The following is an 18,691-nucleotide window of genomic DNA, read 5'->3' as shown; positions in this document are numbered from 1 at the left end:
CCAAACACATTTGCATCTCTTATTTGAGTAACTTCTATTGATCGTTCACTCAGGACAGGTCTTGTTTTGTTGTTATTGTAATTGATCTTTTTAACCTTGATGTCCAGTATTGTGTATGTTTGATGGATATGTCACTTGAAACTGGCAGTACCAGATGTAACAACCTTATCAAATAAAATATATGCTTCATGTGTAAACAGAATATGTCGAAAAGGACCTTTTAATGTCCTATTGAAATCAGCTCACCCAAAAATGAAAATTTGCTGAAAATGTGCTCACCCTCAGGGATCCAAGATTAGGATGAGTTTGTTTCTTCATCAGATTTGGAGAAATGTAGCATTGCATCACTTGCTCAGCAGTGAATGGGTGCCGTCAGAATGAGAGTCCAAACAGCTGATAAAAACATCACAATAATCCACACCACTCCAGTCCAGCAGTTCACATCTGGAGAAGACAAAAGCTGCGTGTTTGTAAGTAGCATCTGACGGCACCCATTCACTGCAGAGGATCAATCGGATCTATGAAGAAACAAGCTCAACTACATCTTGGATGGCCTGAGGGTGAGTACATTTTCAGCAAATTTTCGTTTTTGGGGTATCAATGAACGTAAAGTTGATTTGTCCTCTGGACATCTTTACTTGAGGATTCAGGATGAGGGAAAGCAGCATGAAATTATGCTATGGCTTGTCCAATAGTAGCTTCTAGAGGTGAACATTTAATGTGGATTTGCAGTCAAACTGGCAGGTTTGAGCTGGTTTAAGTTGGTCCTAAGCAACTAGCTCCTGCTCAGGACCAGCTAATAACCAACTCAAGACCAGCTCAAACCAGCTGCCATGCTTCAAACATACCTAACCAGCACGTGCTGGGGGGTTTTCAACAGGGGGGGCGTGACAATTTAGTGACAGGCATTGCAGCAGCTCTCTATCATCGCATATCTTTTACAGGAAGTCACAGGACATCGTATGCAAAAAGTACGTTTTTAAGCATACCTAGTCCAGTATCATATTTAAAATAAAGCTTCTTTATTGGCATCTGGTTTTATGAAGAACATTTAAAGGGGTGATTCGACACTGACAAGATGGAGTTTTAATACATGTTGCAGTAGAAACGCGATGTTTTTTTTTTTTGTTTTGTTAAATCTCCGCTACACGACTAGAGAAAACAAATAGGGCTGTGGCGAAAAGAATTAGGAAAACTTCAACACCCATAATGCACTGGGTTCGATCGGGCTATCCGCGAGTGGAGATATAAAAATGCGGAAGTTCGATCTGTAGTTTTCACAAGAGCCCTGGTGATGTCTAACAGGTAACATACAAAAATAATACACGTAATATTCACAGACACCGTAACAATATAAAGCTGTTTCGAAACCTTTCAGTGCACAACGGGCTCTTTTAGTGGAAAAATGTTCTTAGATTATAAAATGTTCGGTAACACTTTACAATAATTTGTTAACTATATTTAATGCATTAACTAACAATGAGCAAAACATTTGTTACAGTATTTATTAATCTTTGTTAACGTTACTTAATAGAAAAACAGCTGTTCATTGTTAGTCCATGTTAGCTCAGATCGATTAACTAACATTAATAGATACAATTCGTTTTTATTTTAATAATGTATAAGTAAATATTGGAATCGACATTAACTAAGATTAATACATGCTTTAGAAGTATTTTACATTGTTAGTTTATGTTAACCAGTGTTTGGGGGTAACGCATTACAAGTAACGCGAGTTATGTAATCAGATTACTTTTTTCAAGTAACGATTAAAGTAACGCATTACTTTTTAATTTACAAGAGAATATCGGAGTTACCTTTTCAAATAAGTAACGCAAGTTACTTTTTTTCCCCCATTTATTGATTGACAGCTCTCCTGTCCCCATGTTGAGAGAAGTCAGATGTTACTAGTTCAAAATAAATATGAATATGCATTAATTCATCTCACTCACACAAAAAAAAACACAGATTCAGTATTCCTCAAAATGAATAAAAATAATGCAACTCAGAATATGACGCAAACCTGCAATAATTAAATGTTAAACAACACAAATATGCTTTATGTATTTAATCCCATTCTATTAACCAATGTCTTTGCTTCTGACCTTCGATGATCCAGTTCAACCGTACTAATAAGCACAAATTACTCTAGACAAACATTTGTGTGTCTTTTTTTTATTGTTGAAGTGTGTTGAAATTTCTTCTTCTGCATTCTACTGTACGGATGTAAATTTACTTTCCATTCAGCCTGAGGCTTATTCATTTCACTTTTGGTGTGAAAAGGCTTTTATATTTGCCAAAAATATAAATTTTTTATTTTAAAAGCAAACAAGCAAGCCCTGTCCAGATTTAAAAAGTAACGTAACACATTACTTTCCATAAAAAGTAACCAAGTAACGTAATTTGTTACTTTTTTTATGGAGTAACGCAATATTGTAATGCATTACTTTTAAAAGTAACTTTCCCCAACACTGATGTTAACTAAAGGAACCTTATTGTAAAGTGTTACCAAATGTTCTTCACACTATACTCTCAAAAACTAAGGTTCTTTATTGGCATCTATGGTTCCATAAAGAATCTTTAACATCTACAGAACCTTGGATAAAACCCAAAATGTTTCTTCTGTTGCATCACTGCAAAACCCCCCTTCTGGAACCTTTATTTTGAAGAGTGTATGATTACATCCACAATGATTTGACTGAGCATAATATCACCCATATGAAGAGTTTATATTTATGCATCTAAATGTATTTAGTGTTTGTCAATTTAACATTTGACAACTGACTTAGAGTAACACTGATGCAAACTGTTTAAGAGTACGCTCATTTTAATTTCTGTTTTTTCAACAGATGTCAAGTTGGGGGAACCTGGATGAAGTGGGTGAAGAGTGGTGGGACAATGCATATAAGTTGCTTCTTGAAAGTGAACCAATAAGAACGACTTATTGAGCGAGGAGAATGGAGTGGGGTGACTGGAAGAAGCTACGTCTGGCATCTTCTGAACCTAAGGATCTAGACGGCAGAGACAGGAGACTTATAAACTCCATAGTAGGAGTCCATAGTAACGATCACTTCTATTCATCATTAACTCAAGATCAAGGTCTTGTTTTGCTTTTATCTGCAGATATATAAGGCAGTTGATGTATGTCCAGTATTGTGATTCTGGCTGCAATAAACATCCATTCAAAAAGGCAAATGTTGTTTTATTGGGAAGATGAATACTGTTAAAAAGAGTATGAACAAAACATTTCTCCAGCTTAACCGGTCTTTAAGTGTGGTTTCACATTAGGAACGTGTTAAAAACATAACATGTTCATGTGTGCTCATGTACATTCATGCATCAATTACAGGTGCAGCCATGATCCTAGCTTTTCAGGAGCTAGATGCGTCATGTGGTGCCTTGTATGATCTCACGAATCTTGTCTGTATCAGCTCGCAGGGCTGCGTTGTGTGGGTCGATTTCTAGAGCCGCCTGGTAGTCCTGAAGACCTAAAAAAAACATCATACTGATGTTGTGAACTACTTCCTGTATTTCAGGAAGTTACAAGGAGAGCCAGAGTTGTGTGCCATACAGAAATCAAATGACAATGTCTTTCAAATTCCTATTTGTGACCCTGGACCACAAAACCAGTCATAAGGGTCAAGTTTTCGAAACATCATCTGAAAGCTGAATAAATAAGCTTTCCATTGATGTATGGTTTGTTAGGATAGGACAATATTTGGCCGAGATACAACTATTTGAAAATCTGGAATCTGAGTGTGCAAAAAAATCTAAATATTGAGAAAATCATCTTTAAAGTTGTTCAAATGAAGTTCTTAGCAATGCATATTACTAATCAAAAATTAAGTTTTGATATATTTACAGTACAAAATATCTTCATGGAACATGATCTTTACATAATATCCTAATGATTTTTGGCATAAAAGAGAAATCAATCATTTTGACCCATACAATGTATTTTTGGCTATTGCTACAAATATACCCCAGCGACTTAAGACTGTTTTTGTGCTCCAGGGTCACAATTAAATCCCGAAATCGAGCAACAAGAATTTATTAAAATTTCACTTTTAGATTGTGAAAAATGATCGAAGAACCCAGAATGCTCTAATTTGCAGCTGTCGATGTCAATATTTATGTTTTATTAAAAAAAAAAAAAAAAAAAAAAGATTTCTGTTCATTGATCTTTGACCAGCATAAATATACTGTGCATTCTGCATTTCATAACAGAGGCCAATTCGATTGAAATGCCAACTCATGACTGGAAACCCATTTTTAAATTAACTTTTTTTTCCTACCCTAAAGAGAATATCAGGTATTTTTATTGTAGAGATGATAGTGATTTCAGTGCACAGATTTCACCCACACTATTTACATACAGATAACTGTGCATTTATATGACTGCAGAGGTTGATGTGTTTTGCATGGAAATAGAATATAACCCTGTACCTTCCACATAGAGCTGGAGCTCACAGAATGCTGTTCCGCGCCTCACTTGAGCCTTCAGTCGGGCCGGAGCGTTTGCAGCGACCGCAGGCGTCAGTAACTCAAAGGCCTGTGGGAAAGTTAATGTGAGTTAATGTGAAGGAATCAGTGTGCTATATATGTAAAGTACCTCCACATGTCATTTATTATGATTATAGGCGTTGACAGCGGCCTGGTAGTTTCCTGCCATGAACAATTTACTGCAGAAAAAGGGAAAAAAGGTGATTTGATGTTTAATACGGTCTTTAAAAATATTTTACACTTGCTTTTATATTTTGTTATATAATGCATTCAGACATTTGTAAATGTGACCAGTGTACAAATACTGTAGAGGGGCTACTGTATGATGTTTTTTTTTTTTTTTTATTAATGCTTTTATTCAGCAAGGATGCATTAAATTGATTAACCAATGGCAGTAAAGACATTTATAGTTACAAAATATTTCTATTTCACATAAATGCTGTTCTTTTCAACTTTCTATTCATCAGAAATCAAAAAAATAAATGCATCACAGTTTCCACAAAAATATGAAGCAGCTGATAGTAATCAGAAATGTTTCTAATAATCAGCATATTAGAATGATTTCTGAAGATCACGTGACACTGAAGACTGGAGTAATGATGCTGAAAATACAGCTTTGATCACAGGAATAAATTACAGTTTACTATATATTAAAATACAAAACAATTATTTTAAATTGTAATAATATTTCACAGTTTTTACTGTATTTTGATCAAATAAATGCAGTCTTGGTGAGCAGAAGAGACTTCTTTCAAAAACATTGAAAAATCTTACCAAGCCCAAACTTCTGAACACTGTACATATAAAACACTACAAAATGTCAGCAAATAAACTGGTGGAAGACGATTATATGCTTTCTCCAAAAGAATGACTGTTTGTTCTTGCATAGTTCTCGCTGAGCGTGACCTGTGAAACTCACTCGCCCTTCTCTTTCAGCCAGTCTGGGTTTCTCTCTTCCTCTCTCAGGATCTGTGCCCACTGCTCTCCTGGCCTCCGCCTGCTTCTTCAGCCACTGCTCACACAAATACACAGACACGATATGTCTATGATCTTTAACATTACACACCGATTTAGTGGCAGATCTGACCTCTTCCTCCTCCGGGACGCGAGACTCTCTCAGCGCGGTGGGAAACACTCGTGGAGTGAAGCTGATCTTAATGCAGCCAGCTGATCTGGGAGCAGGCAGATCTTTTGCTTTCTGTTTCTTGCTTATCTGACCTAGCGAGAAAATATGGGAGCTTGTTTAAAACGGCCTATTTTATATTTCGACTGCTGCTTTATGGTACTTCAGAAACAAGAAGCGAGCATCATGACAGTGCCTGAGAAGAACAGGAGCAGAGAATTAAACCGTGTTTACCAGAAGCAGTGTTGCCAGTATTACGCAATAACGTGAGTGCAGGTGTAGCATTTGCACGCTCTGTTCTCTGATAAACCAGTTGGTTGTTGTGTGTGCCCGTTCCCCGCAGGTTTGTCTGGTTCTCATTTTCTTCTGCTGTTTCTCTCTGCGTTTCTCTTCGTCCTTCATCTTCTGAATCCTGTCCCGCTCCTCATTCTCAAGCTAAACACAGGCAGAGAATTCAACAGTAAGCTGATGTTTGAGACAACAATTAAATAAATCATTCTGCATGTATAGAAATCAGAGAAATCATTCTGCATGTATAGCAAAAATTGTCAAGTGCATTGATTCAAAAACAGTAGTTTAAGAATAAAGTATACAAAATCAATTCATACATTCTGGAAGTATTTGTTGCACTGTTTTTAATTTATACAAATTTAATTAAAATAAATATAACACTGTTTTTGACTACACTCTTAAAAATAAAGGTGCTTCATGATGCCATAGAAGAACCTTTTTGTCTAAATGGTTCCATAAAGAACCTTTAACATCTGAAGAACCTTTCTGTTTCCCAAAAGGTTCTTTGTGGCGAAATAAGGTTCTTCAGATTACAAAAACGCAAGAGATGGTTCTTTACAGAACCTTTGACTGAATGGTTCTTTGTGGAACCAAAAATGGTTCTTCTATGGCATTGCTTGAAGAACCTTTTGAAGCACCTTTATTTTTAAGAGTGTAGATTATTCTCATTACTGCACTATAGTTATGGGAATTTAATGGGAGTCATCATTATGGGTAAATAAATATGCATGAAAACAAAGCTTAATTTTCTTTATGCAAAACATAATTTCTTATATTTTGCATAAAGATAAAGGTAAAACACCAGACAATGGAAAAGGCCATGTCCATTCTGACTCAGAGAGTGAAAGCACATTTTAGACCTTCATCATGGTTTCCAGCGCATAGTTTTTCTCTTGTTGAATCCTGGCAGCTTTGGCTTTAGACTTTTCTGCTTCTTTCTCCTGAACTTTGAGAATTGCTTGTTCTCAAATCTGCTTCTGTTTGTCTTTGAAATAAAAATATACAAAGGTTTTTAATAGCTATATATGTCACAAATGCAACATCTTGGGTATATTTCTATGCTGTGAAAGAATGAAAGATCTCCTAACTTACCGATGTTTGTGAAGAGCTGCTCCCACAGTTCATCTCTCGTCTTCTGCAGAGTGAAAACTGCAACACCGTCTCCAATCCTGGCTTCACTTTTCGCCTCATTTATTGGCCCAAATAAGAAAACCTCAACTTACTTCATCATAAAATACAATAAAATAGAATAGAATAAAAAAAAAAAAAAAGGAAAAAAACTATTAAAATTGAATAAAATAACTATTAAAATTGAATTAAAAATAATAAAGTTAAATACATTTGCATATCCAAATAAACAGTAAAATTTATTTCAAAAATACATTATAATAAAATAACAATAGAGAGAACATTTATTAGAAGCGTTTAGTATGGTTATATTATCTGTATTTATAAGTGCTGCTTAATATTAGAATAGAATAGTTTTTTTATATATATATATATATACACATACATACATATACATACATACAGTGGGTACGGAAAGTATTCAGACCCCCTTAAATTTTTCACTCTGTTATATTGCAGCCATTTGCTAAAATCATTTAAGTTAATTTTTTTTCCTCATTAATGTACACACAGCACCCCACATTGACAGAAAAACACAGAATCGTTGACATTTTTGCAGATTTATTAAAAAATAAAAACTGAAATATCACATGGTCCTAAGTATTCAGACCCTTTGCTCAGTATTTAGTAGAAGCACCCTTTTGATCTAATACAGCCATGAGTCTTTTTGGGAGACTCAAACAAGTTTTTCACACCTGGATTTGGGGATTCTCTGCCATTCCTCCTTGCAGATCCTCTCCAGTTCTGTCAGGTTGGATGGTAAACGTTGGTGGACAGCCATTTTTAGGTCTCTCCAGAGATGCTCAATTGGGTTTAAGTCAGGGCTCTGGCTGGGCCATTCAAGAACAGTCACAGAGTTGTTGTGAAGCCACTCCTTCGTTATTTTAGCTGTGTGCTTAGGGTCATTGTCTTGTTGGAAGGTAAACCTTCGGCCCAGTCTGAGGTCCTGAGCACTCTGGAGAAGGTTTTCGTCCAGGATATCCCTGTACTTGGCCGCATTCATCTTTCCCTCGATTGCAACCAGTCGTCCTGTCCCTGCAGCTGAAAAGAAAAATTTAAGGGGGTCTGAATACTTTCCGTACCCACTGTATATATATATATATATGTTATATTACTACTGGGAATAGCATTATCATCAAAAAAGAGATCTTTATAAATAAATAATTTGGTGGGAACATTGCAATGTACAATTATCTATGTGTGTCAAATAGTGGTTTAGAATTAATGTTATATTCAGACGTCAATACGTTTTTGTGGATAATGATTTGTTGTTGTGAGAGATGTTAACAACAATCCAGAGCTGTGCAACACTTCAGTACAAATAAATGACACTGCATAGAGAAAAATTTCTTTTTAAAATCAGTTTTATTAAATGCAGTTCGAAGTGAGACTGAAGGAGTTGAATAATACATTTGAATTATGGCTTTGCCGAGGTTTCTCTATCAAACAAGACATGAGAAATATGAGTTACAACACACAAGACAACCTTAATTTACATTCAGTAAACTGTATGTGCTGTACCAGCTTGGTTTTGAGGATGCCACTAATGTATTCACTTCATATTCTTTGTGATTTACACTTTATGGGCTCCGTACATTCATTGTCCTGTTATAAAATTAGTTGCACAAGTATTCTCACCTCATATTGATAAGTGTGTAAATGATTGACTGCACAATGCCCTCAGCTCAGGATCCAAATATCATATTTCAAAAATAAAAACACTTGTAAGGCACCAGGGGTCAACAGTCAAATGTGGCCAATTATACAATAATTGTTCCTACAGACACATTATCACTAACATGAACATTGTCATGAATTTGTCATAACTATTTTTTTTTTTATAAATCGTAGGGAAACACACTATGATTGTTTACATGATCTTGCTTAACAAATGAAATCAGATCAGCGTGTTTTGCGATTGGCACTGTTATATAACGGTGAGTAAATGCTCAAGAGTACTCAACGCAACGACGTCTTCAGAGTAAAACATGTGGAAACATCTGGAAAATCAAACGGCAGAGAGCAAGACATGAAGTTTACATTCACGACGCCACAATGTTTCGCAGCTCAGTGGAAGAAAACATTCTCTGAGGAGCAACACACACAAAACAATGGAGAACGTAACATCACAAGAGCAAATCCAAACTGAATCAACATGAATGCAGCTGGATTTGACAAATTTTCTAAATGAAAAAAAAAAATTTTTTTTTTTTTTAATTTAAGTAAAGCATTTGAGATGATGTTCAAAAATATGTTCAGGTACTGCATCCAGAATTTTTTTTTGTAATAATTATCATTATTCTCAATGGTGATTCTCATTATACATTCATTTTTAATTAATTAAAATTAATTCTCTCTTTTTTTTTTTTTTTTTTAATAAAAGCAATATTTATTTATTTTCCTTTAGAGTGAATGATGCACTTTTTTTTTTTTGATTTTGTGAGATTCACCCATGAACATTGAGTTATAAAATTAATTAATTTTAGGCAATAAATGGTTAAAAGGGCTGATGCACAGAGTATTTTTAACTCTATAAATATATTTGTTGTGCTCTTTCAGGCGTCATGCCCAGAAATAAGGCCTTCAAGTAACAAACCTCCTCAATCTCGGCCAAAAAAAATAAAACTCAAATCAACCCAGTAAAGAAAGCTGTCATACAACAAAACTTACAAAAGTATCAAGTGCATCCAAAGTTTCAACTTGTTCTCTGGCTCTTTTAAATTCAAGATTTTCACTTAATTTGATCATAAAACAATCCATGAGTAATGAGAAGGAACAAAATGCAATACAGCACATCCAGGAATATTGCTCACTAAGACTAAACGACATGCTGCTGGTATCCTCAACAGTTACACAAGACACATGATGATGATACTCATCAGAAAGTATGCTACAGTAAATATTCTACAGCTACATTCAATAGGAAAGGCCCAGTCATGTGAACTATTAAATGATCAGCATCTACAAAACACTCTCAGCTCATATCAATCGAATGTCTGTAAAGGTTTCAGAGCAGTTTTTATAGCTAATTTGAAAGATTGAACACCGTCCTGGCTAAAGAAAATGAAGAGCTTTTGTTTTTGTGTTACTCTGAAACCTGGATACTGTCTGTTAGAGTTACAGCTGTAATGTAAGAATTAATTAATAAAAACCATTATCAGTAGAATCACAGATATTAAGTGACTGCGGTTTCATAGATCGATCAAGGCGAACCAAAGGAAGATCTACACAAGGAATAATTCACCCAAAAACAAATACACTACCGTTCACAAGTTTGGGGACAGTAAGATTTTTTTTTCTTTTGAAAGAAATTGATATTTGTATTCAGCAAAGATGCATTAAATTGATCAAAAGTGACGCTAAAGATGTTTATAATGTAACAAAAGATTTCTATTTCAAATAAATGTTGCTCTTTTTAACCTTTTATTCATCAAACAATCCTGAAAAATAAAACCTATCACCGTTTCCACAAAAATAGGAAGCAGCACGACTGTTTTCAACATTAATAATAATCAGAAATGTTTTTTGAGCAGCAAATCAGCATATTAGAATGATTTCTGAAGATCATGTGACACTGAAGACTGGAGTAATGATGCTGAAAATTCAGCTTTGATCACAGAAATAAATTAAATTTTACAATACATTAACTTAGAAAATAGTTATTTTAAATTACAATAATATTCCACTGTTTTTACTGCATTTTCGATCAAATAAATGCAGCGTTGGTGAGCAGAAGAGACTTAAAAAATGTAAAAATCTTACCGACTCCAAACTTCTCAAAAGTAGTGTGCATTCAAAAAATGATTTCTAATCACTTACTCACCCTGACGTTGTTCCAAACCCCTAAAGGCTTTCTCCTTTCTCTGACTCACTGAAAAAAAGTAAATACATTTTCAACACTATAAAAGCATTCTGGGTGAGTCGAAACAAAAGGAGCCGGCAAAACTTTGGAACTCAATCAAAGTAGGGACTTTGACTTCAGTGACTCTCACTGTCGGTCACGCTCATGATTGTCCGTCGCCGGGACCGGAATCTCTCTCTCGTGTTTTGAGCAGCTGCGCTCCTTTGTCCTCCATGCAAGCATCACAACCCCAAACCGCAGACGTCTCGGCTGTTAGCAGATTGTACGCCGTCTCGGTCATTCCAGTGCAAACTCTGTGGAACCACTTCTGACACGAGGCCTCGCACAGAATGGCCTCTTGGTCATCGTTCACCTCGCTCAGGCATATGCCGCATGGGTAGACCGGCTCGGACGAGGAGGACGTGCTCCTTCTGTTCAGAGCTTTATTATTGGTCAAAGCACCGTTATTGCCTGCGGGTCGTGGCGACTTCTTTAAGGCTTCGTTGTTGCCGTGAAGGACGCCGTTGAGTTTTTCCGCTCCGCTCTTTGTCTTCAGCTCTGTTGCGTCGTCCTGAGTCTTGTTTTCTTCACAGTTCTGGTTTTGCGTGGTGCTTTTGTTCATGGCTTCACTCGGGACCTGTTTAGGCGTTGGCGTGCTGGACTGCGTGAAGTTATTCTGTTGATTCGGGCTCAAATCCCGGGCTGGATTTCCCTCTGGACTGAAAACCAGACCACCTGGACTAGCGATTTGGTTCAGATTTTGAAGACTGATGTGCTCTCCTGGATTTGGTCTGAAGTGCATGACGCTGTTGCCGCCGCCGCTAAACAGCTTCCCGTAATTTGGGTTTTCCGGGTGGCCATAGTTAAATCCCGGTGCCCGGCTGTAGCCCATGGGATTCTGGGAAAAGAGATGAGGCTGGATTCGCATCTGGTAGGGAGCCCCGTATGGAGAAGGCATCCTGGACAAAATACTGGGCGGCCCATAGCCGCTAAACACTGGGTAATGTGAGTGGCCAAAATAAGGGCTGGCAGGAGGAAGTGCCTTCAGGGACGGCGAGTTGTAATTGTCATCGAAAGGATTGGAGGCTATTAGGTGATCCGCGCTCGGGTTTGGAGGAGGCGCATATTCAGACAGAGGAGAAAAGGATGGCGCCTGTCGAGAAAGAGAGTTATTTTCACTAGGCCTGTCACGATAACAACTTTTTGTTGTGCGATATATTTAAACAAGACCATATCTGCAGATGAAACTTGTTTTTTTTTTGTAGAAGCATTTTTTAAATTTGAACTAGCACCAACTACACCACGTTATGTACGAGAAGCTGCAAAAGACACAGGCGCAAGTGGAATGTACAAAACATGGTGACATTAATTTTTAAGTAAATATAATGGGCGATATATTGCGTCACCAAAAATTATTGAGGTCATGTACATGTATTGCGCGTTAAGTCGATATATTGATTATTGCGACAGGCCTAATTTTCACTCCTAAATGCTCATATAAAGCTCTGATGCAACATTTTCTCCATATTTAGTAATTATGTCTTTCTTTTTTCTAGATCTTCCTTCATTTTCTAAACGCATAGAAACGGAATGAAAAGCAACTTCACTGTTCAATTATTTGGGGTCGGTAAGATTTTTTACTGTTTTTGAAAGAAGTCTCTTCTGCTCACCGAGGCTGCATTTATTTGATCAGAAATACAGCAAAAACAGCGAAATATTACCGCAATTTTAAATAACTGTTTTCTATGTGAATATGTTAAAATGTAATTTATTTCTGTGATGCACAGCTGAATTTTCAGCATCATTACTCCAGTCTTCAAGATCCTTCAGAAATCATTATAATATGCTGATTTGCTGCTCAAGAAACATTTCTGATTAATATCAATGCTGAAAACAGTTCTGCTGATGCATACTTCAAAAGTAGTTTTTAATGCATTTATTTGAAATATAAATCTTTAGTAAGATTATAAATGTCTTTACTCTCACTTTTGATCAATGCATCTTCGCTAAATAAAAGTATTAATTTAAAAAATATATATTTTTACTTACCCCAAACTTTTGAACAGTAGTGTATGTATGAGTATTTTGCAATAATATGTGTTATTTTAACTTATAAGCAACAATATTTAGTTAATAGTTTATATTGTTTGTTTCTGTTGTTTCTAATTCAAATGATTTGCAATCAAATACTGTGGTTCATATTGAAATGTCTATGGAGAATATAAAAGGGGAAATATCTCTGGAACCAAAGATGCCGTGAGTTTCATACAGTACCTGTGTGCTCGACTTGCGTCTCTTTTTCTCTGGGCTTCCCAGCAGCAGCCCAGGACCGCCTAAAATATCCAGCCCACCGTCACCTCCTGGAAAATCACAAACCGAGTTCAAATTAAACTGATCATCCAAAATACCTGCGGTTGATCTGAAACGTATCATGTCTATAGCACTGACGTGTATGTACGCTCTTAATTTTAACGGCTTGAGAAACAGTTTGACGCATTTCTTACTGAAACAGGAAGATTGGGTTGGACATATAGAAGATCTTGTTTCTATTTTTAGAATAGCCAATAGAATTTAGATTGCATTACATTGTGCAATCAATCATTTGGTATATTTTCCCAAAACTGTACATTTTAAAAGTGCATATTGTTTATTTTGTCAGCTTACACTAGCATACAGATGAAAAAGCTCAAAGCTAATAGACATTAAATCTACGAACTTTAGGGTCTTAAAGAGATTTATGCTGAAACGTGCATGTTACAATCTGTATTACATGAGCAGATTACAACAATAATATACAATTCACAGTGTTTAATTAGATTATATATAGATTATAATATAATAGAATACAGTAATTGGTTGAGATTTTCAGAAAATAAGCCATAATAAACTTGGGTTATTATAGTTAGCATAACTAAAACTAAAACCAATAAAAAAAAAATCTAAATAGAAATAAAAAAATAAATATATATAGGCAAAAAAAAATTAAATGCACACAAACATAACAAAATTAAAAATGTAGCTAAAATAACGAATTTAAAATAGTAATAAAACTATAAAATGATACTAAACTAACACTTGAATGGCCACATTGAATTTGCAATTTCATTGCAAATTGCATTTGTTATATTTATACATTCATATACACAAATTTATGTTTTTTTTTTGTCTTATTCACTGTACCTTCTTTTAACTTCAACTTAGATTTTTGCTTTTTAAGGTTACATAATAAACATTTGACTCCACTTGCATGCCCTACTGAAGAGCATTTAATAAATAAGCTCTGGTATGATTTTCCAAAATCTCCAAACTTCCCAGAAACTCTGCAGAAAGTCGGGTTCATCTGACAGCATTCACTTTGAGGCCTGTCATGCTTTTCTTTTCAAATGCGTATCTGAATATGTCGCGGTCTACTTTTCTGTTCTTCACCAAAGGCCTGAAGGCCGCCAGACTGCTGCTGTCGCTCCGGTAATTACGACCGACACCGAATCAAGCCTCTAAAAACACGGAAAATCCACGTTACCTCGGTTTCGTTTTAGAGAGAATGAATCTTTATCCTGCTCTGTGGACATTACAGGCTCCCTCACATGACTCAAGGAACGGGGAAAATGGTGTAACTTTGATGTTAGAAAGAGTGATTGTAGTCAACTCGTCTCGCTGCAATCACGGCGGCGGCGCTCCGTGCGCAACCGGGAAGCGATTTCTATTAATATTCATGAGCTAAACCTTCGCAATCATCGACGTCATCTGTTTAATATTGATGAGACGAAGACCGCAACGTTCTCAGAGGTACTTAATATTAAAGAGGACGTCCTCAACCATTGGCAAGAACGTCAGCACGTCCTAATTAATATTCAAAAGCTAAGCTTTCGAGCAGGAAAGCTGCACCCGTGCGCAAAGTTTGGGAGGAGCGGACTCCTTTGACTTGTTGTTTTACGGGGCAGTTCACGGAAATGAACGACAGCTCCGCTTGTGTTTGTTCACTTGAGCGCGGCGCATTTCAACGTGGAGTGAAAAGCGGCGCGTGAGGGGGATTGTGTGACGTGTCGCGTTTGATGTTACGTGCGCCACCGACCCGCGCGATGATGAAGATGATGAAGATGATGTTATATTATTATGAAGTGCTGTCATTTTAAAAGTTTTTATTTACCTTGTGTGGCGGCAGTAATATGCGCCTGTTGCACAGGGCACAGGTGCAAAATAATGTCAGACACATTTTATTTTAATAATTTTATTTTGAAAAAAAAAATCTTTCAAACATAAAGTCAGAAATCTATCTACATCTATGTAATAAAGCCACTTTCCTTTATTTCCATTAATTTACTTTGCCTTTTATTTTTACTTTATAAAATACAATAATACTGTTTTTTTTGCAATTGTTTTACAGTAATATGCCACAAACTGTAATATGTTCATATATATTCGTATATATAATATTAATTGTGTGTGTGTGTGTATATAAAACGTAATACTAATTCTTTAAGAGAGAAGAGACAACATTTTAAAATTTTCAGCATTTTTATTTAAACTGGAAATCATTCTTTATACACAATCTATTTGTGGTGGGGGTATACCTTTTTGGCATAAACATTACACCATATTGCTGAACAGAAAAAAAACTCAATAAACACATGGTACATGTATTTGGAAAGTAAAGCAGAATACTTACAAGTTGAATTTTATTTATTAAGAAATACATTCAGTTTTTAAGGCTTATAGATACATTTACTGCTGCAGTGTGACGGAAACCAAACCATCACTGCTTTAAAAGAGTTTACAAAGATCTCCCTTATTATTATTATTCAGTTCAGACAAATTCAGAACAAACAAAACTTCAACAGAAGAATCCCAGAACAGAATTCAATTGAAAAAAAATGCGGTTTAAGCAAGTGCAGTTCACATCAGCACTGAATAAAATGACATGAATATTATTTCCTGAGTAAAATCACCTACATTAGGTGCGTGGGTAAACGTGACAAGCAGCCTGAGTTTTTATCTTACATGAACAGAGGTCATCTGTTTGATCAGCACATGCAGACGCTAAACATTTGACACTTTTTATGACGTTGCATTTCTAATGTGCAACTTTTAGCTGAAGAAAACTGCATGGAATTACACTTGCATACACAAAGAAAACCCAGATGTGAAGTTAACAATTTAACACAACAATCAATATTGTTCTAAAACACTAAAGCATATTGAAATGTACATCAAAAACATCAATCCCAGCATCAAATCTTACTGAAAACTAGCCAAAGCTGGTCTGGAGACTTTTTTAGCATGATCTTGGACACTAGTCAGGCTGGAAAACCAGCTAAGACCAGCAGCTTTTGGCTGTTTTCTTCAGCAGGAAAGCGAAACCATATTAAGTCAGTACTTTCACAAAATCTAGGGTGCATTATTAATCCCCCACAACAACAAAAAAACAATACAATAATTCCCCTCCAGTGAGAAAAGTTGTAAAAGGAAACAAAAGGCATGAAATCCATCATCTTTGGTTTGCTTGAAAGTCACAAAGGATTGAAAGCACAACGGCGTAACACTGTTTTTGGTTTCCTGATGTCCTTTCAGTAAGCAGATATCAAATCTACTCGGGAATAAAGCTTTAAAAAATGACAAAACACATGCAAAAGAATCTACATTAATGCTCTGTGCAACGGCGACCACATTCTTTGGTTTCAGGCTGTTTGCTTCAAAAAAAGAATAATTAAAAATTGATTGTGTCTCTCTGATTGAAATACTGCGAGCTATCAATTTCCCCTGATTGAGAAGAATTTCAGCCGCATGGAATGTTAATATCATATAATATCTCTCTCTGTATATAATTCTCATGTACAATAACATCCATGCTGAGCTTGAAATTCTAATGAGGGAAACTGATCACTGCGACATTTGAGGTGAATCTCATAAAGCCGATCAAGAACATTTCTGGCTAATATTTGACTCCAAAATAAACATAAATTATATTTTGCAGCTCCAAAATGACAATTAAACAATGAATTTATGATTTAAATCTACAAAATATTATATATTTTATATCATGACAATTATTTTATACCATGACAATTAAGCATGGTATTAATTTATGATATATTTTTGATTATATTTACATTTTATATCATGATGACAATTATTTTATATCATGTCAAATAAGCAATAAATGCATGATTTACATCAAAAAATATATTTTTATGACAATTAAGCAATGCATTTATGATATATTTTTAATATAATGTAATATAAAATATATTTTATATCATGACAATTATATAAAATAATGACAATTATTTTTTATCATGACAAGTGAGCAATTAATTTATGATATTACATAAAAAATATTTTGGTAATGAAATGATGGAAATGAGAATTTGGGGTCAAATGTGCTTAATTTTCATGAAAATAATGTCACAATATAAATAATCTAAATGGACTTAAAATAAGCTTTGATATGCTTTATGCAAAATTCAACTTCTTGTTTTTTTTCCTGTTGATTTTGGAGTGAAATGTGATGTATTCATGAGATTTTGTAAAGCTGGGCATCTCCACCTCATTTGGTCGCAGGAGTACTTTAAAGCAGCTCTTTTTTTCCGAAACGAACAGGCGTTCGCTGGTCTCTGGGTGAAACATCTTTGGTTTGATTCATGGATAATCTCATTGTCATCTTATCATCCCAAAGACCAGCAAACCAGAAAGAAGACATGAAAGAGCAAGCAGCTCTGCAGATGATGGTGTGTCACCGTTGCACATCGAGCTGCATGAAATACAAACAACTCCAAACTAATCTGAAAGACAAGTGCTACACTCATGATCCTAAATCTAAAATAGCATCAACTATTTCAAAGCACTAAAGTAACTAAAATGCGTACTCAGTAGTACATATTCTGTATGTGGAGAAAAATAGATATCTTTGGAGGCAAAAAGGTTTCATGATCATTCAGATTTGATTATTATTTTTGGTTTTCAGAACATTCACTCGGACTGCAATCAAATCAATCTCTCGCTCGTGTATCTGCAGCTCTTCACACGTTAAGGCCATTATTTAAAAGCTATCAGTTTTGCCGAACTAAGAAGCACCCAGCATTTTTGGTTACTTTGCACTCAAAAGAAGAAATAAACTACGGAAAAAGAAATCATTCTCCACAACAGAGGTCAAACACACACATTCAGTACGGGTCAACCGCCCGGAAAAAACCCTGTCCATCAAACCATGTCACTGTACAAAACACATGGCTTTCAAATGATCCCTGAGATAAAGAAAATCAGACATGACTACTGCTAAAAATTTAAAGGTAAAATGAGGTAGTATAAACCAGGGACTATAAGAGCAAAAATACACACATTCATACGACGAACCTGAGAAATCTAACGTGACCTGAAGTGGAGTCGCAAATAAATCATACGTGAACATCACCGAGTAAAACATTCAGCTGAAAGTTTAACGTTTATGAACCTGAGGTAGGTCAAAAATGCAATGAGCTGGGTAGCTCCCGCCCACTGTGAATTCCTATTGGTCCCAAGTCCTGCATATTAAGCAGCAACTATGTTCTGATTGGCTGTGACACAGCAGTTAACGGGTAAAACGGGTAAAAAAACCTTCTCACACTTCAGGATTAAACAAGCACACAAACTAATGCTGAAAATAACGTTGTAGAGTGTATAATGTACATTAAATACTTAGTAGATAAACTGAGGTAGATTAGGAAGTCAAGAGAGGTTTTCCATTCTCTCTCGCTGAGGTTACGTCAGAAACGTGACATTCACGTCGCACGTTTTGGCCTTTTTTTTTTTTTTAACACATTCAAGGTGGG

At 35.6% G+C, this 18,691-nt stretch overlaps 2 protein-coding genes across 2 annotated transcripts; both read right to left on the bottom strand.

Moving 5' to 3' along the window:
• Nucleotides 1-3,228: 3,228 nt before the first annotated feature.
• Nucleotides 3,229-10,838, bottom strand: dnaaf4 (dynein axonemal assembly factor 4). Its single transcript, XM_016452546.1, is given in 10 exon segments — nt 3,229-3,488; nt 4,447-4,682; nt 5,423-5,470; nt 5,472-5,515; nt 5,591-5,721; nt 5,861-6,019; nt 6,022-6,061; nt 6,778-6,902; nt 7,010-7,135; nt 10,808-10,838. Coding segments are annotated over 10 exon segments (1,041 nt in total). The 3' UTR covers nt 3,229-3,387.
• On the bottom strand, nt 10,787-14,554 carry LOC107662501 (pygopus homolog 1). The gene is made up of 3 exons (XM_016452550.1): nt 14,407-14,554; nt 13,161-13,246; nt 10,787-12,039 (listed from the first exon to the last, which is right to left on the bottom strand). Exons 1-3 carry the CDS (start codon nt 14,453-14,455, stop codon nt 11,050-11,052), a joined length of 1,125 nt encoding a protein of 374 aa, XP_016308036.1. The 5' UTR covers nt 14,456-14,554; the 3' UTR covers nt 10,787-11,049.
• Nucleotides 14,555-18,691: the final 4,137 nt, after the last annotated feature.

This window comes from Sinocyclocheilus anshuiensis, unplaced genomic scaffold (assembly GCF_001515605.1).
Source record: "Sinocyclocheilus anshuiensis isolate Anshui unplaced genomic scaffold, SAMN03320099.WGS_v1.1 scaffold1104, whole genome shotgun sequence".
Classification (NCBI taxonomy): domain Eukaryota; kingdom Metazoa; phylum Chordata; class Actinopteri; order Cypriniformes; family Cyprinidae; genus Sinocyclocheilus; species Sinocyclocheilus anshuiensis.
Note: the sequence above shows the minus strand (reverse complement) of the source record. Positions and strands in the feature narration are given on the sequence as shown.